Raw genomic sequence first — 26,104 nt, 5'->3', positions numbered from 1 at the left:
TTTATAAATATACTATAAATTTTAAGTTTAAGTTTAACTTAACCTTACAAAATTAAAATTTAAAATAAAATTTATACTTATTTATTATATTATAATAGAAGATATATAAATTTCAATTATAAAAGTAAACATCAAGTGGTTCTATAATAATATGATAGTAAATGAATGAATAAATTCAATAAACAACAAATTTTGTTAGGATAATTCTAATATTATATTAAAATATGAATTTTTAACCTGATAATAAAATTTAGATTCCCTTATATTATAGACGTAAAACTTTAGTTTATGACAAAAAATATCTATTAAAAATCAAACTTATTTTATGAATATAATAATTTTAGAAACGTATTCAATTGAATTAGTATTTTTGTAGATGTAACAAATAACATATTTTATTATAAAATATTTCAAATTTCTTTTATCCTATTGACTTATACCTTAAAAAAAATTCAATCCACGTACAAAGTTAATGTTGATATAGTATAGTTTGTATATAGATCGGAAATAATTTCAACCTAAAACAATGTGCCCTGGATATACTTAAATGTCTGTAGGAAAATGAGAGAAAATAAATTAATTAATAAAGTAAGTGAAAATAAAGTAAAAACTATATTTTTTTAGTTAAAAAAACAAAGAGAGAATTAACATAAATAAATAAATAATAAAATATTATCGGTATAGGTCATTCATTTTTTAACCTTTTCTATAATAGTGTGATTACAAAAAGTTGGTACGTGTAGAAACATTTAAATTAAAAGCGTGAGAATTATAACGTTAGTTCAAAATGTTGAAGTGTGGAAGCAAACCATTTAAGTCCACCATTTCAAATAAATTTGAATCTAAAAAGGCAAAAGTTTTTCCGTTAACAACGGAAAAGGTTCCCCAACTTATTTTCAATAAAGCATGGCCTTGTTAATTTTAATGTATAAAGATGTTTATTTCATATTTTCTTATTTTTATGAAATAAAAATATTCTTAAAAAAATTTCAACTTCCGTATTACAAATACAAACATAACTATATTCATGCATTTAAATGACCTCCCATTAAAAGTGGTACTCATGAATAATGATGCGATGCAAAATGAAGTGACGAAAGTAAATTAAGGAGGGAGTGGGTACACCTAATAGATATTTATTGGATTTCGAAGTGGATGATTTATTTCACGTTCATCTGACTACAAAATTTTGAATAAGTGTTTTTGAGTAAAAACAATCATGAGATGATCGTATTTTTTTAATGATATATATTTGTAGTTTTTTAATTTATAGACCTATATGAATAACAAATAAATATGATCACCAGGTTGTGTTATTATAAATGGATTCTATTTTTATCAAATATAATATCATATATATTTCTATATAATATCTTATATGTTATAAATATTATTTTTCTCTTATTTTTGAGCAGTTAATATATCATTTGGATCACATAGGTTTATCCTTCATTCATTTGTCATTTTGGATCTACCAAATAATAATAATATTATTATTATTAATTATTTCTTCCTGCATCTTCATATAACTTTTTATTTTTATTTTATCCTTGCACTAATTATGGTACTTGCTCCTCCATTTTTATCTTCTTATCCAATTCCCTCTCCACACCCACACAATTCTTCTCCAGCATGAAATGAAAGCCTCCACATCTTCTTTCACATGGATTTAGTAGTAGAAATCACACAAGTCGTATGCTCGGATTTCAGATTTTGTATTAGATTTGTTGGTACTGTTTTCTATTCAACATTAAAAATTAGGGGTGACAATTAGGATAAGGCTCGCCAGGCTGGTCCGTAAAAAAATGCGGGATAGGTCAGGGTAGTGAGTCCGCAGGCCCGTAGTGACCCGATCCGCATAAGCCTGCAGCCCGTGCGGGTCGGCCCGTAAGCCCGCATGAATTTTTTTTTTAATTTTTTCACTTATGTATATTAATTATTTTTTTATGGACTCTTGCATTAACGTTTCAAATTCTTATATAACTGGAAACGAAGTCAAGTATTATGTATTTTTTAATGTGCTAAAATTTAAATAATACATTGTGTATGTCATAGTATGAATATGATGAAAATGTTGAATTATCAATTTATCATCCAACTCCCCAAAGTTTTTCCTTAATTTTGTCAACTTCTTAAAGTTTTCTAATTTTTAAACATTGAAAATTTTATCATAAAAAAAAAAAAAGAGGGTCAGCCCGTGGACCAAGTGCGTGGCGGGACGGGCCAGTGTTTGCAGCTCGCACAAAATGTGCGAGGCATGGCGAGCACAAAATGCACCTTTAATATCTGACCCTTCCTTTGGTGCTTACTAAATATTTAATATAAATTTTTTGTTGTATTTAGATTTGCGAGTATTTTAGCTTATTTTTACATTTACACATTGAAAAGAATACAAATACATACATTTCTAATTTTGAAGATAGACCGAGAAAAAAAATACTAGTCGACTAGTTTTCTTCTCTTTGCAGTTTTTAGGTTTAATTATGCCTTTGGCTCCCATTTTGGAGTCAAAATCTCAAAATGGTATCCAAATTTTTAAAAGTTTCAAATTGGTCTCCTTTTTTGTTAAAACGTCTCACGTTTGCCCTTTCCGTTAAGTCAAAGTTGACGCCGTTAGAGGGAGTGCCACGTGTCAGTTCCTCGATTTTTTTAATTTTTGATTTTTTTTTAATTTTTAATTTTTAATTTTTTTAAAAAAATCAAAAAAATTGCCACGTGTCAAACTATCATCGTGCCACGTGGTAGTGACATAGTGATGTGGCAGTTACAGTGACACGTGTCAGTATTACGCCAAGTGTCATTTCCTTAATCTCAATTTGGTCCCTCTATTTTAATTTGTCTCAATTTAGTCCCATTTTTTGTAAAAATTAGCATTTTTGTCCCTCTCCAAATTGAAATCAAATTTAATTTCTATATAAATGTACACAAATATTTCCATCAAAATTGATATTTCAAGTAAATATTTTTAACCAAATTAAGTTCATTTAATTAATATTTTACATTGAACTTTATTTAAAATGGTTTAAAAGTTGTTAATAGAAAATAATGTTAATAGAAAAAAATTCATAAATTAACTAGTTCATATAACAATAAAACACATATAAATTTAAAATTTGAAAACAATTTTAAGTAAAGTTGAATGTGAAACATAATTTTAAATAAACTTAGCTATGTTAAAAATATATAATAAAAATATCAATTTGAATAAAAATATCAAATTTAATAAAAATATTTGTATAACATTTATATAAAATTAATTTTTATTTCAATTTGAAGAGGGACAAAATTGCTAATTTTTACAAAAATTGGGACTAAATTGAGACAAATTAAAATAAAGGGACCAAATTGAGACTAAGGAAATGACACCTGGCATAATACTGACATGTGTCACTGTCACTGCCACGTCACTCTGTCACTGCCATGTGACACGATGACAGCTTGACACGTGGCACTCTCTCTAACGGCGTCAACCTTGACTTAACGGAAATGGCAAACGTGAGACGTTTTAACAAAAAAAGGGACCAATTTGAGACTTTTAAAAATTTGGGTACTATTTTGAGATTTTTACTCCAAAATGGGGACCAAAGACATAATTAAACCAAGTTTTTACTACATTTTTAATAGTCACATTGTTGTAATTTGCATAATCGTGTTACTTTTCAAATTTTAGTCATACTATTTATATTGAACTTATTTTGTTTCTTATAGTGTGTTAGTGAAGATCAAGATGAAGAAAAATGATAAAAAATCTAAATGGTATATGTGAAGATCAAGAGGAAGAAAACTAACAAAAAATCTAAATGGCGTGTGTAAAGACCAAGATGAAGAGGAATGAAAGTATAAAAAAAATATTCATAAATTGTATTATCCCAGTAAACATAGTACTTTTTAAATAATTGTAATGGGAATTACCCGGTAAAATATTTAATGATTTTATGGACCTATTATTATTGGTTTTAGATATTATTGGAGTCATGGATAACGTGAGGTCTAATCCTCAGTCCAATAATGTTGTGTTTCATATAAAGGATTTCAGGTTAGTAATAATTTAGTATGCTTTGTTTTTTTATTATTGTGTTTTCATTTATGACTTCATATTGTTAAACTATGGTGGTTTCCTTCTACAGTTATGATGTCATTGGGTGCACGTTGTGGGATTCATATTACTTCAAATTTATGAGTAATTGGAGGGGTGACCCAGATTCATATATTGTTGTCGTTATGTTGACGCGGGCTAAGATAAGTTGTGTTCAAATTTGTCCATTTAATTTCAGTGTTTTGTGGTTTTGTCTATACTGATTTTGCTATTGCTTTTGGGATATAACTATATGTTAGATACATACTAAAAAGTTGTCCAAGTATTCCAATTGTTCAGAACAAACATAAGATATTTCCATCAAAACCACATACACCCTTTAAAAAATTAAACCTTAAGTACATGAATTACATTTTTCTGCTCATTGTCTATCACAAATTTCATTGCATCACCAGCTACTAAGAGACTATCTTTGCATAATCTTTTTAAGCCACATGTCATATAGGATTCAAAAGAAGTTTTACCAATCCACCAAATTCAACAAGGTCAACGCTTGGAAGTTCCATTTGTAATCAAATACCTCTTTCGACCCTTAACCAAAAATTGTCTAGCAAAATTCGAGTGTAGATACTGCAAACAAAAAGCAAATGCTTTAGACAAGAAATCGAAAACAAAATAACAAGGGAAAACATAACATTATAAACAAAAAATAAATAAAATAAATACCAAAGGTGAAGTTTGAACATCATATTCAATTAACTTCTTCACCATGGCCATTGTGACTATTATCATGGTCATCCCTAATCACCGCACCAACATTGTCAATAACAACATCACCATCATTGTCAATAATAGCATCACCATCATTGTTCAACCTAGCAACTGAAACCCTCCCATACATCATTTCTATTATTTCATGTGAGAAAATCTTATGAAGAAATATATTCTTTCCTATGTAATTTAAATGTAGGAAATCGTTGTTGTTCAAACTTAATAATTCATGAAGTTTGTCAAACTAGACAAAACAATATTCCCATTTATATTTGTGTCCACATATAACACAAACTTTTTGTATATAGAGCATACAATTCAACCTTGGAGTCAAGTTTAAGTTCATGTCCACAAAATATTTGAAATTCCTCTAGCAAAAGTATATATGGTTGTTCACAAACACGAGAAGCAAAACCAATATTACTAGTAATAAATATATATAAACAATATCGTAATAATAGATAAGGAATAAAAGATTATACCTTCGATGCATCGAACTTGACTTTGAAAGATTGGAAAAACCTAGGTGAACATGAAGGATTAAATCGTAAACCAGATCTCGACTGTCCTACAACAAGATATTGGACTTCATTCCAATCTAAGTCAAATACTCTTAACCTAAAGTATCTATCACCATAGTAGAGAGTACAAACGTATGCAACATCATCTATATCATAAAAGCCTAATATCTCTTTGCCACCGATAAACTTCCTCTCAGTCATAAGACTTTTCTCGAATACAATATTCAAAACGTTTTCCCTCGGATTTGAGAAATAGTTTGTCTCCATCAACAACGTTTTACCCCATTGCAAAAAGAAACCTTCACAAAAAAACTAAAAACTCTTGGAAAAACAAAATACCCAAGGTTGAAAGTTGAATGAAAACAAAAATTGATCTTTAAAACGAAAATGATTTTCGTAATCCAATAAGAAAAATGTGTCCATGAACGAAATCATGAACATGATTGAGCTTTGGAAGAAATTGTTAAAACTATAGCGTTTCGTAGTTGACATTTTTTCCTCCTTACAACTAGATGACATTCACGGTCCGTAAGGGTACACTTTTTCTTAATTCAGCAACTTATATATGGAAAATAAAATGATAAAACTCTTTAAGGACAAATATAGGAAACTCAAACGCCAAATCTTTACACAGACTACGAAATCAATGTGTAGAAATATCAAAAAGACATCGAAACCTGATTATTACTATACCAAAACCACAATCTTCAGGTTTATTCTCAAATGTAATCATTTCACTATCTAAAATATATTTACATGTCCACATAAATTATATCGATAATAACAATAATTTAATTTAATTTTTTATTAATATAATATATAATATTTAAACAAAATACCTACCATGATAATAAAAAAAAAAAGAAAAACTCGTACATACACACTTGTTTTATACTAGTTTAACCTAAAACACATTTTTTAATTAGTATTCCATGCATTTTCAATATAAAGTACTATTACATTAACTTGGTAATTTGAAATAAAGAAATTATTTTATCCAATAAAATGATAAATGTTCCACGATGTGAGCATCAGAAGCCCAATGCGTCGTCGTTCAGGGCAAAAGAAAGTGTTGAGATTGAACAACGAAACACAGTTGCAGAAGGAAACGTGGCTCTGCGACTAAACCCAGAACCCTATTATTGCTTTGGCTCTGAAAATGGTGGTGAGGATTCGGCTCTCGCGGTTCGGATGCAAGAACAAACCCTTCTATCGGGTCATGGCTGCTGATAGCAGATCTCCCAGAGATGGCAAACACCTAGAAGTTCTCGGTTACTACAATCCCTTACCAGGTTCTCACAATTCCTTTTTTTTTTTTTTCTTAATTTTGCTTTTTCTAATTCCCAAAGATGATGTTTTTTTTTCCAATGTCCAAAGGGGATTAGTAAGATTCGTGCCTCTTACCGATGTCATCGTTCTTATCGATGTTATCGTGTTTTGTTGTTCCCTCTCAGGTCAAGATGGTGGCAAGAGAATGGGTCTCAACTTCGATCGGGTGAAGTAAGTGATTCTTTCTTTCTATGCCAGTTTGGGGGAGGTGATTCATATTTCAATAATTGTAGTTTTAATGAAATGAGCAAAATTGTTAAAATTCCTTTGTAAATTATATTTTTAACTTCAGTATAAGCTTGATTTAGTTTATGGAGAAACTTTTTTTTTTCATCTTCTAGAACCGTTTTGTAAGAAAATGTACCTCATCATGTCCTGATTAGAGTTAATTTAGTTGTTTCTGAGAAAGAAATAGAAGATTTTCTGGTGGTGTGAATATCCTGTTAGAAATTATTCACCAGGGACTTTTCTTGTTGACAGAAATGAGGAAGCTCTTGTCATTTTTTCTCTGATACTGTTGTTTTTTCTTGTTCTTCTTTAGGTATTGGCTTTCTGTTGGAGCTCAGCCTTCAGAGCCTGTGGAACGGCTTCTATTCAGAGCTGGGGTTCTGCCTCCACCACCTATGGTGGCAATGGGGCGTAAAGGTGGACTGCGTGATACTCGCCCTGTCGATGCTCTAACCGGGCGTGTACTGAATCAAGAGAAGCCGGCTAATGAGAAGAACAATGACCATGAACATGAAGCTGCTGAAAACCCTTTTTAGGATGCCCACCTTTCTGCTGACTATATTATTCTAGATATGTTTTTGATTTCTAGTTTACCAATTGGCTTACCGGGAGAACTGAATAGAATAACTAGTGTTTGTTTGTAGAAGTTGGGTTCTTTTCTGGGGTAAGACATTCATCAATTTTGTTGGCCAATAACTGTTATGTGTAATTGAGTCAATGGAAGTGAATTGGTAGGCTATCCTGCTCTGGTTTGCGTGCTACTTTTGTTTTGAGGAACTTCTTAAAGCTGCTAGGGCGATAGCAAAGGTAGTTCATTTCATTTTGGTCTTATTCCTTCATTGCTCTGTAAAGGGATTTGTGGTATTTTGTACTCTCCAGTTGATTTCTTTGTTTCTGTGCGTGCATTCTTGAAATGTTACCCATTTATCCTGCTCTCATACCGCATTCCTGAGAGTATGTTATTCTATTGTGTAATGAAGCCTGAGAGCTATTTGTTTGTTTGGTAACTCAGGTAGCAATTGTCTGAGTTTTGGGTCTGAACTGATATGGCGATTGTCATTCTATTGTTTAATACTTTGTAGCAAATATCGGGGAACTCTAGTCAGCTACTGCTACCTAATTTTGGGTATTTGGTTTATGATGTATTTGTTTATTCTCCAAATAATCCTATTGTGTGCGGATGTTTGTGTATGATAAGTGTTGATCATTGTGGCTGTTCAACGAATGATTATAGCCACAGGTTTCTGTTGTTGCCTTGCTCTGGATTTGACCACAAGGATGACATTTAATCCTGAGAATTGTGTGGCTTGGTTGGGTAGGAGTCTGTCTTGTTTGACAAAGACTTAAAATTTGAATGTTATCACCAAACTTTCAATTCATGGCTTATTTATTTCTGTTTATGGTAAAAGGGTGAATCCTGATATTGTTTAAATCCTTTCAAGATTATATTCGACCCCTTGCATCTTCCTTATATATATATATATATATATATATATATATATATATATATATATATATATATATATATATATATATATATATATATATATATATATATATATATATATATAACATTGGCTTATGAAGGTATGACATTAGTACTTAGTTTGTGTTTGTTTTTTAAGATGAATTTGGAAGAGTAAATTTAAAGGGAAAGAGAGGGGAATGTGAAGTTGAAAAATGGTGAGAAATGAAGGAAAATGAAAGATAAGTTTATGAAAGTCATTCGGTGATGGGATCGGTTTGATGGATAAAAGATGTTTTAATTGGTTACTATGTTATCTTTGGTCATAAAACTAATGTAATTAGTGTAAATTATGATAAAATGAACTGTGAGTTATCATTTAAAATAAAAGAATTAAAATTGATAAAACTATGTTGAAATAAAAATGGGATTGAGAAAGTTGAAGTAAGTTATTGGTGAATAGTTTAAATAAATTTGAATAAGAATTTTGGTATAGAAATTATTATTATCTATAACTACATATAAAGAATATTTTCTCTGGTCCACGATTTTTTATTTTTAATTTACTCCTTATAATATAATTATGTATTTATTTTTAAAGACTAACAATTGTTTTTCATGTTTTTTATAAATCTATTCAAACAAATTTTGTTTTCATTCATAAAAATTTATTTTCTCAATTTATTTCACTTTCTTTTTAATAAATAAACATTTACTTTGTATATTAACATGACAATATTACATTATCATCAATTATTACTATAATATTATATATCTATATGTATTTAAAAAATGTATATATATTACAGACTTTATTATTATTATTATTATTTATAATATTAAATATGTTTTTAGTATCCAAATTTATGCATATCAAAATATGTCTTTGTACAAAATTGTGATATATTTACATCTCTAAAGTTTAAAAATAAATAAATACATTCCTCTTAATAAATTAACTATTAAATCAAAAGACATATTTAATTTTTATTTATATTATTATTATCACTATTGTTTGTATTAGATTTTATGTTATTGTTGTTATGTTAAATATTTTGATATAATTTCTTAAGCATTACTTAAGTATGATTAAGACATTTGCTCATTCCAAAGTATTTGTATTATACAACCTACAAATCTCTCTTTTGTGGTAATATCATCAACCATGACAAAACATGTACAAACTTGTCATAAAATCCCAACAATTCTACTCAAGCGATCCCTAACTTTGGTAAGCACGTAGAAGTAGCAACAACCTTTAATAGTTTTAACGAGTTTCATACTACTTTCTATGTTTTTTTACTAAGAAAAAATATCACTTAACAAACACCAATATTCACCAATCTCCATTGGAATGTGTTGTTGACAATGAATTATAAACATGAGAAAAAGATCACGCTTTTTCTCACAAAGTTAAAGTGTAATCTTCCTTTTGAAGTTGCTGAATTCAAGTTCGACTTTTCTCAAATAAAGTTTGATGTTTTTGTTTCACCATAATCTAATTTTGGTGTAATGCAAAAAATGTAACACCTTTAATGATTTATAAAATATAACAATATAGTATTAAATTATTTATCCATTATAAAACACACACATAAACTACATAAAAAAAAAAAAAATCCTTTGTGACTTGATCATCTTCACCCACTATGATGAAGAAAGCAAAAGCAAAAAATAACTATATATACAAATAAAATTTATATTTTCTATTTGATTTATTTAGAATTTAATTATCATTTGAGTTCGTCAACATTATTTGTATTTTTAATGTTATTTTCCATTGTTATTCTCATGCATATTCGTGATATTTATGTTTTTGTGTTATACGTGTTTTTAGTATAATTATTAATTTTATTAGTTTAAATTTAATACTCTACCACAATTAATTTGACATAAGCATTATTTTTAAAACATAACAATACTTTTTAATTATCATTTAATAATTATTTATCATTCTAATAATCAATAAATCTAATATAATAGTAAATGTTCTACCATTAATCAATTTGATTCCAAATATACAAATATATTTGCAAATTAAATTTATTATTAGAGTATGTTTTAAATTTTTAACGATGAATTTACCACATTATCAATATTAAAATTAAACTAATGTTTATAATATTAGCCTAAATAAACTGTTTAAAATTTTACTGCAAATAATTATTCTTAAATAATATTTGTTCTAACTATAATATATTTATGTTAGTGATTAATTATATTTTACATAATATTAAATGATGAATAACTGTGACAAATCCTTTTCAAACAACTAATTTAGTATAATTTATTTATTCTTTAAACAACATCTTTAAAATTTGCAATTTCTCAAAAGTAACAATAATAATAATAATCTATCATCTAACTTAATGTAATACATTTGTTTTTAATAATAAATCACACATTTACTAATAAATTTTAATTAATAGTAATAATGAATTTAAAGTATTTTCAAAATTTATTGATAAAATTGATTAATTTTAATATAATATGATTTTTTATTAGTAGTTTACATTTTCCATGTAATAATTGAAAACATCGATATTAGTTTACTTTTATTATATTTGAATTAAATTTGTTGAAATTTATATTTTTTATATAATTTTCAATTTATATAGAAATTCGAGCCCTACAAATTCTGGTACGTTTATAGTAAAAGAATACCAAATTGAGATTCAAATTCGATCTCAGAACCCAAATTCTAACCTACAAAGTTAGGTGTACTTGAGTAAATTTTTTCAAAAAAGTGTAGTTGGATAATTTTCCTTTTTTTTTTTTAAAAAAAATGGCATATTGGTGAAAATTTTGGAAAGATTTTTTTTTTAGCACATTGAATTATTTAATTATGAAAATAAAATAGTAGTATTAAATAATAATAGTGTGAGGGTAAGGAGTGTTGTGTTTAAAAAGAGTGGGAGAAGAAGATTCGACGGCATCGTCAAACCCTGCTTCATTCCCCTCTTTCTAGGGTTTTAGTTCTCTTCCTGTTTCCCTCTTTTCCTCTTCAACCTTCTTCTCAATGTCCAACAACAACGATAACATCACCATGACCGATCTCACTTCTGGTTCTTTCTCCTTCCTCTCGCAATTTCATCTCTCTTTCTTTCTTTTCCTTTCTAAATCTTCTTTTTCAGTTCAAATTTGCTGAGTTCGTTTGGTTTTCGTGTGCAGCCCTCAACGAAGACAATCGCGCCGATCTAGTCAGTGCTCTCAAGGTATGCTTTACTGTTTTGCAGTTCCTGAAATCGAATTTGTTTACTCTCCATAAAGTTTTACAGATAACGATTCTTCTGCTTGCCTATCCAGAATACAAGTTTTTTTATGTTTGCTGGAGTTTTGGATTAGTTTATTGGTATATGATTTTTGCGGGACTGAATTTGTTTGCAGAGTAAGATACAGAGTCTGGCTGGACAGCATTCGGATGTTCTGGAGAGTTTATCGCCTATCGTCAGGAAGCGTGTTGAATCTCTTAGAGAGATTCAGGTATATCCTCTTGTTAATTTTTCAGTATTGATGCTGCTTCTTCTCGACTACTTATATTTTTTAACTTCAAATTTTAATTTGGGGGAGGACTGATTTGTTGAGTTTCTGATTTTTGTTGAACTTTTGTATAATCAGAAGTTAGCTTTGACTTGATGCAAAACTTTTTTGCGATGATGTAAACTTCTTTTTTAAAATATTTTATACCTTACCCTGACTATCTGTATTTATTATGTTAGGTAAAATAATTGTTGAGTTTTTTTTGTAATATTTTGAATTGGTGTTTTTATTGTTTTTCACTAATTGTTTTTCACATGAGCTTCTCCATTATTAATCTGTTATTTTTAAATTAGCTATTGTGAATGTGTTGTTGCGTAGTACCAGCTTCTTAATGTTTATTGATTGTGCAGGGCAAACATGATGAACTAGAGGCAGAATTCTTCAAGGAGAGAGAAGCTCTTGAAGCTAAGTACCAAAAGTTGTATCAGCCGTTATACACCAAGGTATCCTGAGTATTCTGTAACGTATAGACATGCATGTGATATTTAAGTTATCTTTCTGTTTTCCATAACATGCTTCTCGTAGATTCCAGACTTGGTGCTAATTGAGGCATCTTTTGTTTTTATTAATGATCTTTTAATCTATTTTGAAATTCTTCATTCTGATTTGTGTTGGATAATAATTTGATAATTTGATTTTATGTAATATTCTTGTCAATGAACTTATTAATAAATGGATGCAGCGCTATGAAATAGTAAATGGTGTTACTGAAGTGGAAGAGGCAGCAAATGAAACAACCGACAGATCAGAAGAGGATAGTGGTGAGTAGAGACTATAAAATGTCTCCTTATTATGTTGTTTCAATTCTGAGATATCAATTTGCTTGTGATTTGTAGAGAAAGGAGTACCTTCTTTTTGGCTCAATGCAATGAAAAATAATGATGTGTTGGCTGAAGAGGTTAGTCAATTTCTTACCCGCTGAATCTTCCTAGTTTTGCATCGAAGTTACATCTTTAGTTGGACTCAAATTATGTTTTTAAGTGATTCTTTTACTGTTTTTTTTTTTGTGGAGTAGATTTCAGAGCGTGATGAAGGTGCTCTCAAGTTTCTAAAAGACATCAAGTGGAGCCGGATAGATGACCCCAAAGGGTTCAAGCTTGAGTTCTTTTTTGATACCAATCCTTACTTTTCAAACTCTGTCTTGACTAAAACATATCATATGATTGATGAGGATGAACCTATATTGGAGAAAGCAATTGGGTATGGTGTTCATTTTACATGATGGTGTTATGTAATGTGTTTACACTGTTTACAGTATTGTCCAAAGGGTTAGGCTTGATGTGGATTAACTTTTGGTTGCTACCCTTTTTAATAGGACGGAAATTGAATGGTACCCGGGAAAATGCTTGACTCAGAAGGTGTTGAAGAAAAAGCCCAAGAAGGGTGCAAAGAATGCTAAACCAATTACCAAAACTGAAAACTGTGAAAGCTTCTTCAATTTTTTCAAACCACCAGAAGTTCCTGAAGATGATGATGACATTGATGAAGATTTGGTATGGCATTTTGTCACAATAAACTGAAATCTAAAACTAAAGACGAAACTTTTGTGTATTGTTATAATAGTTTCATTATTTCTACAGGCTGAGGAACTTCAGAATCAGATGGAACAAGATTATGACATTGGGTAAGCTTGATTGATGTTTTTCATTAGTACGAGCCTTATACTTTTTTGTTGAACAAGTTGCATGATTATCTTACGCTGTCTAAGCATAACGTGGTGCTCCTTGTATCTGTATTCTTGTTTAGGTCAACTATAAGGGACAAAATTATCCCTCATGCTGTATCTTGGTTTACTGGGGAGGCTGTTCAGGGAGATGAGTTTGAAGACCTGGAGGATGATGAAGACGAAGATGACGATGAGGAGGATGAAGAGGAGGATGAAGATGAAGATGATGATGACGACGAGGAAGAGGAAGAAGACAGTAAGACCAAAAAGAAGGTATAATTTAATTTATTTGGAGTATTGAACCTTGGTTTTGTTATTTGATAGGTTGGGACCTGAATTAATGCATTTGTTTTTCACCTGCATTGTTACCAATTTCCTTTGGCATGTTGCAGTCATCTGCCTCTAACGTGAGATATTTTCATTGTGGTCTGAATGAAATTATTCATGGACACATAATGTTTTCTGTTTTAAGTTTTTTTGTTTGGTATTGTGTAGTTAACTTTCTCGTTATTTTTCATTACTCTGGTCACCGCATTTGTATTTCTGATTTTCAGAAGAGTGGAAGGGCACAGATTGGTGATGGTCAGCAGGGTGAGCGACCTCCAGAGTGCAAGCAGCAGTAATTTACTTCTTTGATGTGTTGTTATGCAGCTGATGGGTATTTTTGAGGTCCTATGGTGCTTGATGGGCTTCAATTTCGTGCAGTTTTGGGTGGTCCTTTGATTCATTTTCCTCCCTAGATCCTATAGTCTGAATTTATTTATCATTTCTTTTTTTTCCATTCATTTGGAGAGAATGTGGTTATTATATATAGTCAGGGGTACTGCGATTTGTTATGTTGGACTTTGGATTTCATTTCGGGTACTGAATTATTTTATAGGTTGTGTGCTTTGGTTATTATTTATCTTGGTTAAATTTTTATACACAATTTTGTTTTTAATATGAATTGGTATAGCGTCGAAAGTACATTTTACTCATGTTATTTCTCCAAAAAAAAACGCAGCACTCCATTTTAAATGATATATTTATGGTGTTTAACGTATTAGATTCGGATGGGGCAATATTTACTTTAGTACTTAAGAAAATGAAGTTGTACACTTTCACCCTCAAGAAAATGACTAGACAAAAAATAGAAGTAGTGACGTGATGCCCTCTTGTACCGTATCAACGTCACTACGTGAATTAAATAGTGAACAGACTATATTGATATATTTGGCATCTAGTCCTGATGGATATTTAATACGATTGAAATAGAGACCTCAAACCATTAAATGTACTCTTGTGTTGAAATAGAGTCCTGGTGCCCTCTTGTGTTGATTTTTTTGTGTATCGTTTTTCTATTGTACATTATCATTAATTTTAATGTTTTAAAATATATTAAAAAATATTTAAAATATCAGTATATTTTTAATGTTGAGAATAACATTAAAAAAAATTAGTGGAGAATCTGGATTCGGTATTATTATGGCGTAATAGTGCTGGCTATTGTGTAACCAATAAGGTGTAGTTGACATATGTTTGAAGCTGAAGTGAAGATACAAGATAAACCGTCGCCAATGAATTGGCTTAGTTACAATATTTAACTGAAGTGCACACAGCAGTAATTCTGATACCCTTGATAGCAAGCTGTAGTGCAGCCCAAGTCTCATTTCCATCCCCTCCATCAATAATGCATAAAAACTACAGTTGCAATAGGTGCATAAAAAGTAATGGCTCATGAATTTTAACTTTTTCTCTCTATAATCCATGAAAATAAAAGTTATTTTGTTTACGAAGGAAGTGAACAATAGTTGGACCAAATGTTATCAGAACATATAAAGTACTTTCCATTGAATGGGCGAACGGATACACTTAAAATTAGGATGATACTTGATAAATCATGCAAATAGATGAAAACTTGGTAAAACTGGCACCAATTTGTTTTTACATGAGATAGAGGTCTATTTAGAGTTGTAAATACCAGAGGATTGTTGAAATTCATGTAGGTAAAGAAAGTGAGTTGTATAAAAGATCTTCATAAACTCATTGTTGTATCTTTCCTAGCCTAGTTCATTTTTAATGGATTGTCGCCTTAATATTCTTATCGGCTACCATTTGAATCTCGATTCATAATCCCTGGTTAATACAAAACAATTCGCGCTTAGAAAAGGGAAACCATTGATATTGAACTTCATAAACGAAAATAGAAGTATTCATATTTAAGATCGTACAAGATTGACAAGTAAAATAGAGCTCGAGATATAATTTTGAAAACAATTATAAATTATTAAATGTTTAAAAGTCATGCAGGCAAATGAAGGGACATCATTTTACACCTCACCATATTTTACGAATAAAATTCAGTACATAACAATACCATATACTTTTGTTTTTTATGTGAACTCGATAAAAGATCTAAATCAGTGAAACTTCATGGGCCTGGCCCAACAAAGATGTACACACCCCAACCTTTCCTTACACAAAATAAAAAAAAATTGTTCCCTAGGAAATTGGCAGTCAGTGGCAATGGCAATGGAAATTGAAAATGGAGGGAAAGCAAACCCTAAATTCATTGCAGCAATATAAAATTAAGAGAAAAAGAAGAGGAAAAAGACATTCTAGTTTACTTCAGATACTGACACTGCTCACTTCATTTGTGAGCAAAAACAAATTATTATTCCTTTTTAGGGCCTCTGTTCCATGGCGTGGCTGCTTCGCACCGCTAACTCTTCCCTCCTTAAATGTTCTTTCTTCCATTCCGACCTTCTGACGGTGATGCATTATATGTTTTTTTTAAAGAATATATATGTTTTAAAAAAGTTATTTGGTGCATGAATGAATGATGATGATTTTTTGGCACCCTTTTGCTTGCAGCGCTTTTGCTTCAAGCCAGGACTATTGGGCACGTCTCAAGTGTTGAACTTTTCAACTCGTAAGGGTTTTCTAAACTATTATTTCGGTTTTATTGTCTAATACAAGATTGTGGAATAAGGAATCTCTCTGTTGGAGTCACCAAGCCTGTTCATTTTTTGTGTTGACTCTCATACTTTGTTCGATATTTGTTGCTCTGAACCAAGCAGAAGCAGAAATAAATGTGCATTTCACTTGTTTTTATTGCATGGGTTTTGTGCCTTTTAGTCCTAGTAAGTTCAGATGCTGGCTTAGGGGTTGCTGTCTTTTTCTTCCTGTAACATTTTGTTATATTACTTATTCTTTTTTAGATTTTTTGGGTTCTTCTTGGAGTTTGACGCTGATTATAAGTTAATAGCCTTTTTAATTTTTTCATACACTTGAAGGAAAAAGGAGGTCTAAATCAGATGGAAGTGACTCAGGTGAAGAGGGCATGTCTAAGAAAGATGTGGCCTTACAACAAGCTATTGATCAGATCACTTCTGCATATGGGAAGGGATCTATCATGTGGCTTGGTCGTTCTGTGGCACCTAAAAATATTCCTGTGGTGTCTACTGGTTCATTTGCTCTTGATATAGCACTTGGGGTTGGAGGTCTTCCAAAGGTATCTTTTTTTCCTTTTGTACTGGAACTAATGGGGAACTCTTTCAATATATTGAATGAGTTCTTTTGTTGATGACAAAAAGCCTTTTCATTTTCTTATTGTGGGGTGGGGGTTCAATTTGGTAGATTTCTCTCTACAATTTTTTTGTGTATTTGCCAATTATAATTATACATCTTTATCTGGTCTTTGGAAATATCAATTTATATGGCTATTATATCTTGTTAATTTTGTTAGTTACTCTATAACTGCAAAATATGTGTTTGGTTATGAGATGTTGCTAGCATTTTAGTTTCCGTATATGTTAGCCACTTACTTGGGATAAATATATATCGAGAAGAGCATCAAGGAATGAAACAATTCTATGCTTCATTATGCAACTGCTACATTATGATAATTTTATGTAACTGATGTGTGTAGGGGCGTGTTGTGGAAATATTTGGTCCGGAGGCTTCTGGGAAAACAACTCTTGCTTTGCATGTGATTGCAGAAGCACAAAAGCTAGGAGGTTATCTTTATATGCTATTTTTAAAGTGACAGTTAAAATGTCAATTGCCTTTTGTTGTTTTAAATATACAATTACAATCCAACTTGTCTTATATGATCATGAAAGTAGTGTAGTGATCATTTTGTCTTTTGTGTGGCTGCCTTTTGCTTTTATTGTTATGATTTTTAATGATTTTATTTTTATTGTTATGATTTTTTAATGATTGTCTAAATCATGTTCTAATGCAGTCTTCTAACTGATCTTGTTTGAAAGTGAAAATTGTGTTTTGATCCATGATAGGGTTCTCATTTTATCAATCCATGCTTCTATACTATTAGCCAGTTTTTGATGAACTTTTAAACAAGCACTTGCCGGAGAAAATGCTAAAGTGAATGAAGGAGCTAAAAATGAATCTAACATTTTGCACAAGTATCAACTTATGCAGCTCAATTTAGAATTTCCATCTGTAACTTCTTTCTAAGCATTGATGAACTTAAGGGAGCCTGACATTCTTTCCTTTGGAAAGTCTTAAGAATAAATTTAGCTGTTGAAAATCTGGTGAAACTTAGAAACTAGTCGAAATTGAGGTTATACCGACAATTTGTATGTGCTTCCAGATTCAGTTAATAGTCCAAAACGGGTGTATCAGAAGAAGAGGTTGTTTGTGTAAGTTAATTGAGCAGAGAAGTTATCTTTTGTCTAGGGGAAGCTATGTCAAATCTGGATTTATGTTCCCATAACTTTAATGATAACTAGAAGACTCTATATTTTTGTTACCGTTTACTTTTTATGTTATCTCTTTAATTAATTTGTTTTTTTGTTATGCAGGCTACTGTGCCTTTGTTGATGCTGAGCATGCACTTGATAAGACACTTGCAGAGTCAATTGGTGTAAATACTAAGAACTTGCTTCTTTCACAACCTGATTGTGGTGAACAAGCACTTGGCCTTGTGGATACTTTAATCCGGAGTGGTTCGGTTGATGTAATTGTTGTTGACAGTGTAAGTATGGAATCCTTCATGTTTTGGTTTTATTAGTACTTACTCTGTAAGTGTGATTATTGATTGTGTACATGTCCACGGGGCGTGAATTGTGGAAGCATTAATGCACCCATTTATATGCTTTAAATAATTTGAAAAAGGTAAATGTTGAAAGACTGATGTTTCTTTATATATTAAATACGTTCCCAATATTTTCAACTTCTAGTCTTCTCATTCTCAACTGCAGTGCTTCCTACACACGTGTGTTAATATGTATGCATTGTGAAATAACCCTAATCTTAGTTATGCACTTGGAAATCGTTATTGCTGCCTATATTGTGCAGAAAATAATGTGTTGATTGCAAGTTGGGAGCCTGAAATATGTGATGTGGATACTGTTCTGCAATTAACATATTTTCTAACATAGACCCCGTCTAACTTCGATGTTAAATTTTTATGCCATGTTTGTTGGGCTTAAATTTGTTTATAGTCCCTGGAGGATGAGTGAGTTTGGTCCCTTTGAAATTTTTGTGTCCTTCCAAAATTGAAAATGATCATTTTTTATCCCTAATATATGACACAAATGAATTACTTATGTGTTGAACAACAGGTTAAATGATTATTCCAAGTAACATACCAGTGTTGTAACTTGTAATTTCTTGCGTTACCGCAAGAAAAACTTTTAAGATCCTTATAATAAATATTATTCATCTATCCTAAAAAGAGTATTAGGGACTAAAAACAGTGATTTAAAGTTTTAGATGGATGAAAATCAAATAAAAATATTTTACTGGGACTAAAACCAAAATTCACACATTTTATAAGGGATGAAAATAAATAAAAGTTTATAGGGTCCAAAATAAAAAATGTTAATTTCAAAGGGACTAAAATCATATTTCAGCCTTTTTGTTTTTCTTTTTAACTTAATATCTTGTTTCACTGGGTTGGTGTTCTTATAAGTTTTGAGCTAATGTGTACAACTTTTTGCTATGTCTCCATTTATAGGTGGCTGCTCTTGTTCCTAAAGGTGAGCTTGATGGTGAGATGGGTGATGCTCACATGGCAATGCAAGCTAGGTTGATGAGTCAGGCTCTTCGGAAATTGTGCCACTCTTTGTCTCTTTCACAGTGTATATTGGTTTTTATAAACCAGGTATTAGCTGCAGTTGCATTGCATCGGTATCAAATTTCCTATGGTTAAATGGATATTATAGTCTTATGTGTACTCATTTCATCTTTGTCTTTGAGTATGTTTTGTGGACCTTCTGAACCAAAGGGCTTTGCTTTCTAATTTGTGGTTGAGATTGGTCAGTCTTACAGTCAATGTGGTTTTAGGTTCACTATTACGTGTTTGCTGTTGTAATTATCATGTTTTATAACTTTTCTTGATTGTTATGTTGTATTTAAATTAAAGGTTTGTTCCCTATCTATCTTTTTTCCTTCCTATTTACTGTTTTTGCCTAGCTACATTTTCTTGCTCTTTCTTTTTTACCCAGTTAAAGCTGCGTGAGTACAAGATTTAGTGCCTGCTTTTATTTGTGGAATTTAGAGGTAAAAAGCTAAGCTATAAAATAATCGACAGCTGTGGTCAAGGGATGTACTACAACATGCATATGGTGTCCTGGAATATCCATATATTCAAATTCAACTGATTATATCTTTTTCGAATATGTTATGGTATTAGCCTTTTCCTGGTGTATATATCAGACCCAGTAAACTCTAAAATAAGATGAAATGTGTTAATGTACTTTTGTTTTCTTGATTATATAAATTAGTTGAATGTGATATTGATCTATTTGTACTGAAGTATTGGTGTGCCAGTTTCTATTTGCTTATTAACCAATTTTATGCATTTGTGATATTGATTGTGCTGGATTGAGGTTGTTTTTTGATCCCAGGGAATGTTTATGCATTTGTGATATTGATTGTGCTGGATTGAGGTTGTTTTTCGATCCCAGGGAATATTCTTGACTTGCATGTTTCTAGATTTTACTGTTTGTACACACTTACACTCACACACACTCATACATATATTGTATAAAAATGTGTCTATTCCTTTAAGTATAAGTAATTCTGTTGAAATTACTTGAGACTTGAGAGAACTGGTTACCTTTTAGTTATGGGAATTCTTGTGTATGCTTCTCCAGGTGAGGTCAAAGATTTCTACTTTTGGGGGATTTGGTGGTCCTACTGAAGTTACATGTGGTGGTAATGCACTGAAGTTTTATGCTTCTGTGAGGCTAAATATCAAAAGAATTGGGTTTATCAAGAAGGGGGAAGAGGTAGAAATCATCTTCAAACTCTTCCATGCACACTGCATTACTATTCCCATGCCTTCTCAACTAGCATGGTTTCAAATAAGCATGAATAAATACGTGAACTTTTCACTTCTCTTTCTAATACATTGTAATTTGTACCTTTACACAAGTACTATAAATAACAATTAGATAGCAGATCTTTATAAGAAACCAAGCAAAATTGTTTTACATAATATTTTGTTGGATGCATTGGAAGATTGTTCTGATGGTGACCCTTAAACCAGTGCTCTTCACTAGCTATCTGCTGTTGACTCTTTTTTTCACACTTAATCTTCTGTATGTGGTCTCTGCTTGTGCAATATTTCATAGCGGCAGGTCTTAATATTGATTTGAACAATACATTAGTCTCTAATTTATGATATAAAATGAATACTTATTCTTAATGGCATTTCTTTTGCAGACTTTGGGAAGTCAGGTTCTTGTCAAGGTTGTGAAGAACAAGCATGCCCCTCCATTTAAAACTGCACAGTTTGAGCTTGAGTTTGGCAAGGGTATAAGTAGAGAAGCAGAGGTTATAGAGTTGAGCATAAAACACAAACTCATAAGGAAGAGTGGTTCATTTTATGAATATAACGGCCAGAATTTCCATGGCAAGGATGCTCTAAAGAGGTTTCTGGTGGACAGTGACAGTGTACAAGAATTAGCAACAAAGCTCAGGGAGAAGATTCTTAATGCGGCTCCGGAACTTGACCCGGAGGAGCAGGTGATGATCGAAGACGTTATGGAACAAATGGAAGAAATGGTATCTCTTGATTCTACTGATGAAACTGCTTCTGATGCTGCTGCTGCTGTAGAAGCATAAATTTGTTAGTAACCTTAAAATATAGGGTGCTGCAGTTTCCCTGCTTCAAAAAGGAAACCCTACTCAGAAGGGCTGTCCCAGATGAAGGTGGCTCTAACAAGGTGAAAAGGATGCCACATGGTTCTTAGTTTGGAACAAATTTTCCTCCTTGTGAGCATAAGGCACATTGCCTTTGTAAATTGAAATTTTTGGTCATTTTATGCGAGCCATCATGAGTCCTGTGGTGCATCTAAGTTTTGTGACTGATGAGGAATCAAGGGCCCTAGGCTCATCAAAACTTCAGTCATTTATATGATTCTGTGTGTATATGTATTCCTTGTAAGAATTTTGCATGAATCAACACTATTAGATGAATATCTTGGTGATAATATTTTAGCTTAGTATATGAGACTTATGCTGTGTTTGGATGCAAGTCATGATCTACAATGAATTCAAATTACAAAATGATGCAGAAGCTTATTCTAGCTACTTCTGCTTTTGTATGTATACATGTTGATCTCAACACTATTGATTATATAATTATTCAACTTTGACACAACTTATTTATAAAATGTTATGAAATAATGAGTAGAGCTTTGATAAATTTTGTAAGAAAGTTAATTTAAGTTTGATTTAATTCTGTAAAATTAGCTTAAAAGGTGAGCTTTGTCTCTATATTCTGTAGTTTTTTCAACAATAAGTTTAGACACTGTACGCAAATAAGATTTTTGTTTTTCTTTATTATTAGTACTGGTTTAAAAATATGTTTCTTTATTGAAAATGTAGCATTTATTTCTCCTACTCTTTTACGGTGACATTTAATAATTTAGCAAAAAAATGAATTTGTCAACGTTAAAATCATTAGCTTTTACTTTGAAAACTTGAAGTGACTGCGCAATCAACGATGCGTTATGAAGAAAAAATGAACTGAAAATGCGTCACTTCCGAATGTGTCCTTCAGTTAGGCATAACAAGAATTTAGTCCAATCTAACAAATTTCCATTTCTATATGAAGCTTGGATTATTAAAACTTTACCATTATGTAAGTATTTTCAACATGGTTACATCAAAGGTAGGAAATAATTTTCATCAGTTGTTGGAATGGATATGACTAAAGAAACTTGTCTATAAATATTTTTAAGAGAAAAAAAAATTCCTATTTGTCAAATTTGAATTAAAAGTAATTTTTAAGGAAAGTAATATGAAATATTGAAAAAAATATTGCAAAAAAAAAAAAAATAAATGAAGAAACTATAATTTATTATATAAAAATTTGTAACATGGTTTCTCTTCATAATCAATGTTTTCAACATTTCACTTTAAAAACTAATTCTACTAAAATTTAAATAAAAGGTATCTGGATTTACCAAGTATTAGATGTCCAGAATATTTGAAAAATCATGACCTAACCTTTTAGGAAGATTCGGAATAGATCTTATTGAAGAAAAGAGAGAAACTAAAAACTATATTTTGTCTTAAAAATTTATTGAAAGGTTTGAAGAATTTGGGAGGAGATGGAGAGTCAAAACCGCCGTCTCAAAAGCTCACAACAGATTTTCCACATAGAATTTTGATTGACTAACGTTGTAATCTTAAGAATAAGTACAAAATAATTGTGGGTATTTAATATGACTTTGTTATCATTTTGACCATCTTTTGAATTCAAACTGAATGTACCCATCAATGTGTGTTTTTCATTGCCAAATGTTGTTGCTCCAATGGTCCCTGTAACAAAAATGGCTGTCTCGTAACATTAGGTACCAAAATTGGTTTTGACTTGCATGTCAACTACTAGCCATGATTAGTAAATTGCTTTCGTCTTTTAATTCATAAATAAAAATTAAAAAAAAAACATAATTTAAAAAATAATTAATAGACTAATATGGATTCATTTTATCATATCTAAGTAGCCTTATAATATTTAATCAATACAAGAAATTTTAAATTAGTTTTAACCTTGATCTTATTGTAATTGAAAAGTTCCTTGCATCAAGTACTTATCACACGAACACAATAAATAGGAAAGTTAAAAAATCTGTTAAGAAAGTTTAACACAATTAATTAAACAATGAGAATTATTTAATTTATATTTAAGAGTTTAACCCTCAAAACCAATCCAATTCATATGACATACTAATGTACCGACAACAAATGTATGAGATACACGTGGCTTTAAACCAGTCAGTTTGGTCTTCGGATGATAGGAATTTTGTTTTTGTTTATATATATATATATATATATATATATATATGATACTGCCATTTTAACATTGTTAGAAACCCAGTTTGACTGGGATTTAGTGGGTAGACCGAATTGAATTAATAATTAGATAAAAAAATATATATTTGACCTTTATATATATATATATATATATATATATATATATATATATATATATATATATATATATATATATAAAAGAGGAATGATCAATATAAATTTCATCAAATATTATTAAAAATAAACAACAATGGGATAGTAATAGAGTCATGAATTATATTTTAGTATATTTTAAAATACATATATTAAGTTACTTTTTAATTTATATAAATGAAATATCAAATACTTTTAGATTAATATAAATTTTGTATATAACAGCTATGTGAATAATTTTAATTTCAATCATACATGGTTAATTTTAGGATTCTGCCATGCACTTTTTTATTTAGGTATTTGTATTTGTTAGTAAGAGTTTGATTTTAGTTGAGTTATTTTTCACTGATAATATTTTAAAATTTAAACTGTAAAATTATATTGTATTTAATTTTTTTTATTTCATATATTAACATTTATTAATATGAAAATTGAAATTTTAGTTGAACTTATCAAGCCATATTAGAAATATATAATATATTTTTTAATGCACATAAACTTGCAACAATTTATATTATACGATGAAAATATAATACACCAATTCAACCTTTCAAAACCTTTTAACAAAAATAATAAATAATAAATTTATAAATATAAAGTAGTTAATTAGTAGGACATGAATAAATTTATATAGAAAAAAATGTAAATTCTTAGTGTGACAACAAATAAATAACTAAAAGTAAAAAATATATTTTCATGATCATCATATCAAACTCTTTTTCTCTACATTGTCAACATTGATATAATAAACTCTATAATCAATAATATCAAGTTTATCAACCCTGACATGAGAAAAAATTGAATCAATACCACCTATAAATATTGTGAATTTTTTAAATTAATCATGAAATAAATAAATAACTTTAAAAGCAAATTAAAAACAAAACACATCCAATCAAAATAAAAAAAAATACAAAATTATTAGATTTTTTGTTAGAAAAAATGTTGAGAGAATCGGTACAAATGAATCATAAACATTCACTAGTACAGAAAAGTAAAGAGATTTGACATCGGTTATTTTCATAGTTCTATGTTTTCTAACTAAAACATATCAAGGTGAAGTAAAAAAAAGAAGACTTTAGGCTTTAGTTCTTAATTGAAGCATATTCTTTATAGATAGATTTCAGTTGCCTCCAGAACCGAAGTCTATATGTGATATTAAAAAAAAAAACATTGACGTGTACGAGATGGGCAACACAATAAGCAATGCTTGGACAATGGAAGGAGAATGCGTGAAAAATGGATTAAAGAAATGGAGTAAGGTGTGACCTTAATGAACTTGTGACGAAGATCAAAATACGTCATTGTGTGTCTCCTCATTGCGAACAAACATTAAACATACTAAAACAAATTCGAGAAAGAGGAAAACAAACCTCCAAACAACAAGAGATGATTTGTGGCTACCAATAATGGAAATGGATAGGAGAGGAGAATAAGATGTTTCACGACAATCAACAATGGCAATGGAGAATGATTCACGTGGAGAGGAGATCAATAATGACCTATTAAGTTATAATGGAAAAAGGATAGTGTGGGTTTTTGCAAGTGTAGAGGAGATAAAAAGATTCTACAGCGGCACAATGTTGTGGTAGAAAAATAACGTTGCCAAAAATTGAGTGCTAGGCAGAAGAATAGACTTCGGTTATTTATTTGTATAATCGAAGCTTATAATTGTGGTGCAAATATTTTCAAAAAATGTCACCACGTCATTATAAGTTTCGTTCTTTAAATATCCGAAGCATGTACAATATATGCTTTGATTATTTTACAACCAAAACCTATATTTGTGCAAATAACTTAAAAAATGTTACCACATTTTGAAAGAATTCATTTTTTCTTGAAATCGAAGCCTATTAGACAAAGTTAAATCATCTTTTTGCATTAATGATTCCATAAATAATCAAGAAATTACTTTCAATAAAAAAATCTCAATGAAACATTGGGATACTCCAACTCATCTATACAAAATGTCAAAAGATTAAATGCAAAAAGAATGTAAATATATAAGCAACATTGGAGCTTAGATCCCTAAACCCGAAAAATTAACCTAATACAAATAAACTTTCCCCATAAAAACACCCCTTGTATTGCGATGCAAATTCGAATTGACAAATCTATTA

The 26,104-nt window shown here is 30.2% G+C and overlaps 3 protein-coding genes across 3 annotated transcripts; all 3 read left to right on the top strand.

Moving 5' to 3' along the window:
- The first annotated feature begins 6,346 nt into the window (after positions 1–6,346).
- LOC114196260 (30S ribosomal protein S16-2, chloroplastic/mitochondrial) lies at positions 6,347–7,994 on the top strand. Its single transcript, XM_028086847.1, has 3 exons — positions 6,347–6,620; positions 6,783–6,828; positions 7,199–7,994. Exons 1-3 carry the CDS (start codon positions 6,488–6,490, stop codon positions 7,419–7,421), a joined length of 402 nt encoding a protein of 133 aa, XP_027942648.1. The 5' UTR covers positions 6,347–6,487; the 3' UTR covers positions 7,422–7,994.
- A 3,240-nt stretch (positions 7,995–11,234) lies between these two features.
- On the top strand, positions 11,235–14,502 carry LOC114164754 (nucleosome assembly protein 1;3-like). The gene is made up of 11 exons (XM_028049510.1): positions 11,235–11,415; positions 11,522–11,565; positions 11,738–11,833; positions 12,241–12,333; positions 12,573–12,651; positions 12,727–12,788; positions 12,906–13,090; positions 13,206–13,383; positions 13,471–13,514; positions 13,637–13,829; positions 14,111–14,502. Exons 1-11 carry the CDS (start codon positions 11,370–11,372, stop codon positions 14,177–14,179), a joined length of 1,089 nt encoding a protein of 362 aa, XP_027905311.1. The 5' UTR covers positions 11,235–11,369; the 3' UTR covers positions 14,180–14,502.
- A 1,538-nt stretch (positions 14,503–16,040) lies between these two features.
- Positions 16,041–22,120, top strand: LOC114196121 (DNA repair protein recA homolog 3, mitochondrial-like). The gene is made up of 8 exons (XM_028086653.1): positions 16,041–16,307; positions 16,410–16,467; positions 16,832–17,049; positions 17,467–17,554; positions 18,362–18,534; positions 19,519–19,665; positions 20,660–20,794; positions 21,231–22,120. Exons 1-8 carry the CDS (start codon positions 16,236–16,238, stop codon positions 21,630–21,632), a joined length of 1,293 nt encoding a protein of 430 aa, XP_027942454.1. The 5' UTR covers positions 16,041–16,235; the 3' UTR covers positions 21,633–22,120.
- The last annotated feature ends 3,984 nt before the right edge of the window (positions 22,121–26,104 follow it).

The sequence above is a fragment of the Vigna unguiculata genome, chromosome 9 (genome assembly GCF_004118075.2).
Source record: "Vigna unguiculata cultivar IT97K-499-35 chromosome 9, ASM411807v1, whole genome shotgun sequence".
NCBI classification, from domain to species: Eukaryota; Viridiplantae; Streptophyta; class Magnoliopsida; order Fabales; family Fabaceae; genus Vigna; species Vigna unguiculata.
The sequence above is the reverse complement of the archived record's forward strand: the minus strand, read 5'-3'. Positions and strand labels throughout refer to the sequence as shown.

Bases quoted from the DNA above. Each gene is read 5' to 3' on its own strand.
- LOC114196260 (XM_028086847.1), top strand. From the start codon at position 6,488: ATGGTGGTGAGGATTCGGCTCTCGCGGTTCGGATGCAAGAACAAACCC. The intron at 6,621-6,782 runs GTTCTCACAATT...GTTCCCTCTCAG, and splicing joins TTACTACAATCCCTTACCAG to GTCAAGATGGTGGCAAGAGA. The intron at 6,829-7,198 runs GTAAGTGATTCT...GTTCTTCTTTAG, and splicing joins CTCAACTTCGATCGGGTGAA to GTATTGGCTTTCTGTTGGAG.
- LOC114196121 (XM_028086653.1), top strand. From the start codon at position 16,236: ATGGCGTGGCTGCTTCGCACCGCTAACTCTTCCCTCCTTAAATGTTCT. The intron at 17,050-17,466 runs GTATCTTTTTTT...TGATGTGTGTAG, and splicing joins GGGTTGGAGGTCTTCCAAAG to GGGCGTGTTGTGGAAATATT. The intron at 20,795-21,230 runs GTAGAAATCATC...TTTCTTTTGCAG, and splicing joins TTATCAAGAAGGGGGAAGAG to ACTTTGGGAAGTCAGGTTCT.
- LOC114164754 (XM_028049510.1), top strand. From the start codon at position 11,370: ATGTCCAACAACAACGATAACATCACCATGACCGATCTCACTTCTG. The intron at 12,789-12,905 runs GTTAGTCAATTT...TTTGTGGAGTAG, and splicing joins ATGATGTGTTGGCTGAAGAG to ATTTCAGAGCGTGATGAAGG. The intron at 13,830-14,110 runs GTATAATTTAAT...TCTGATTTTCAG, and splicing joins ACAGTAAGACCAAAAAGAAG to AAGAGTGGAAGGGCACAGAT.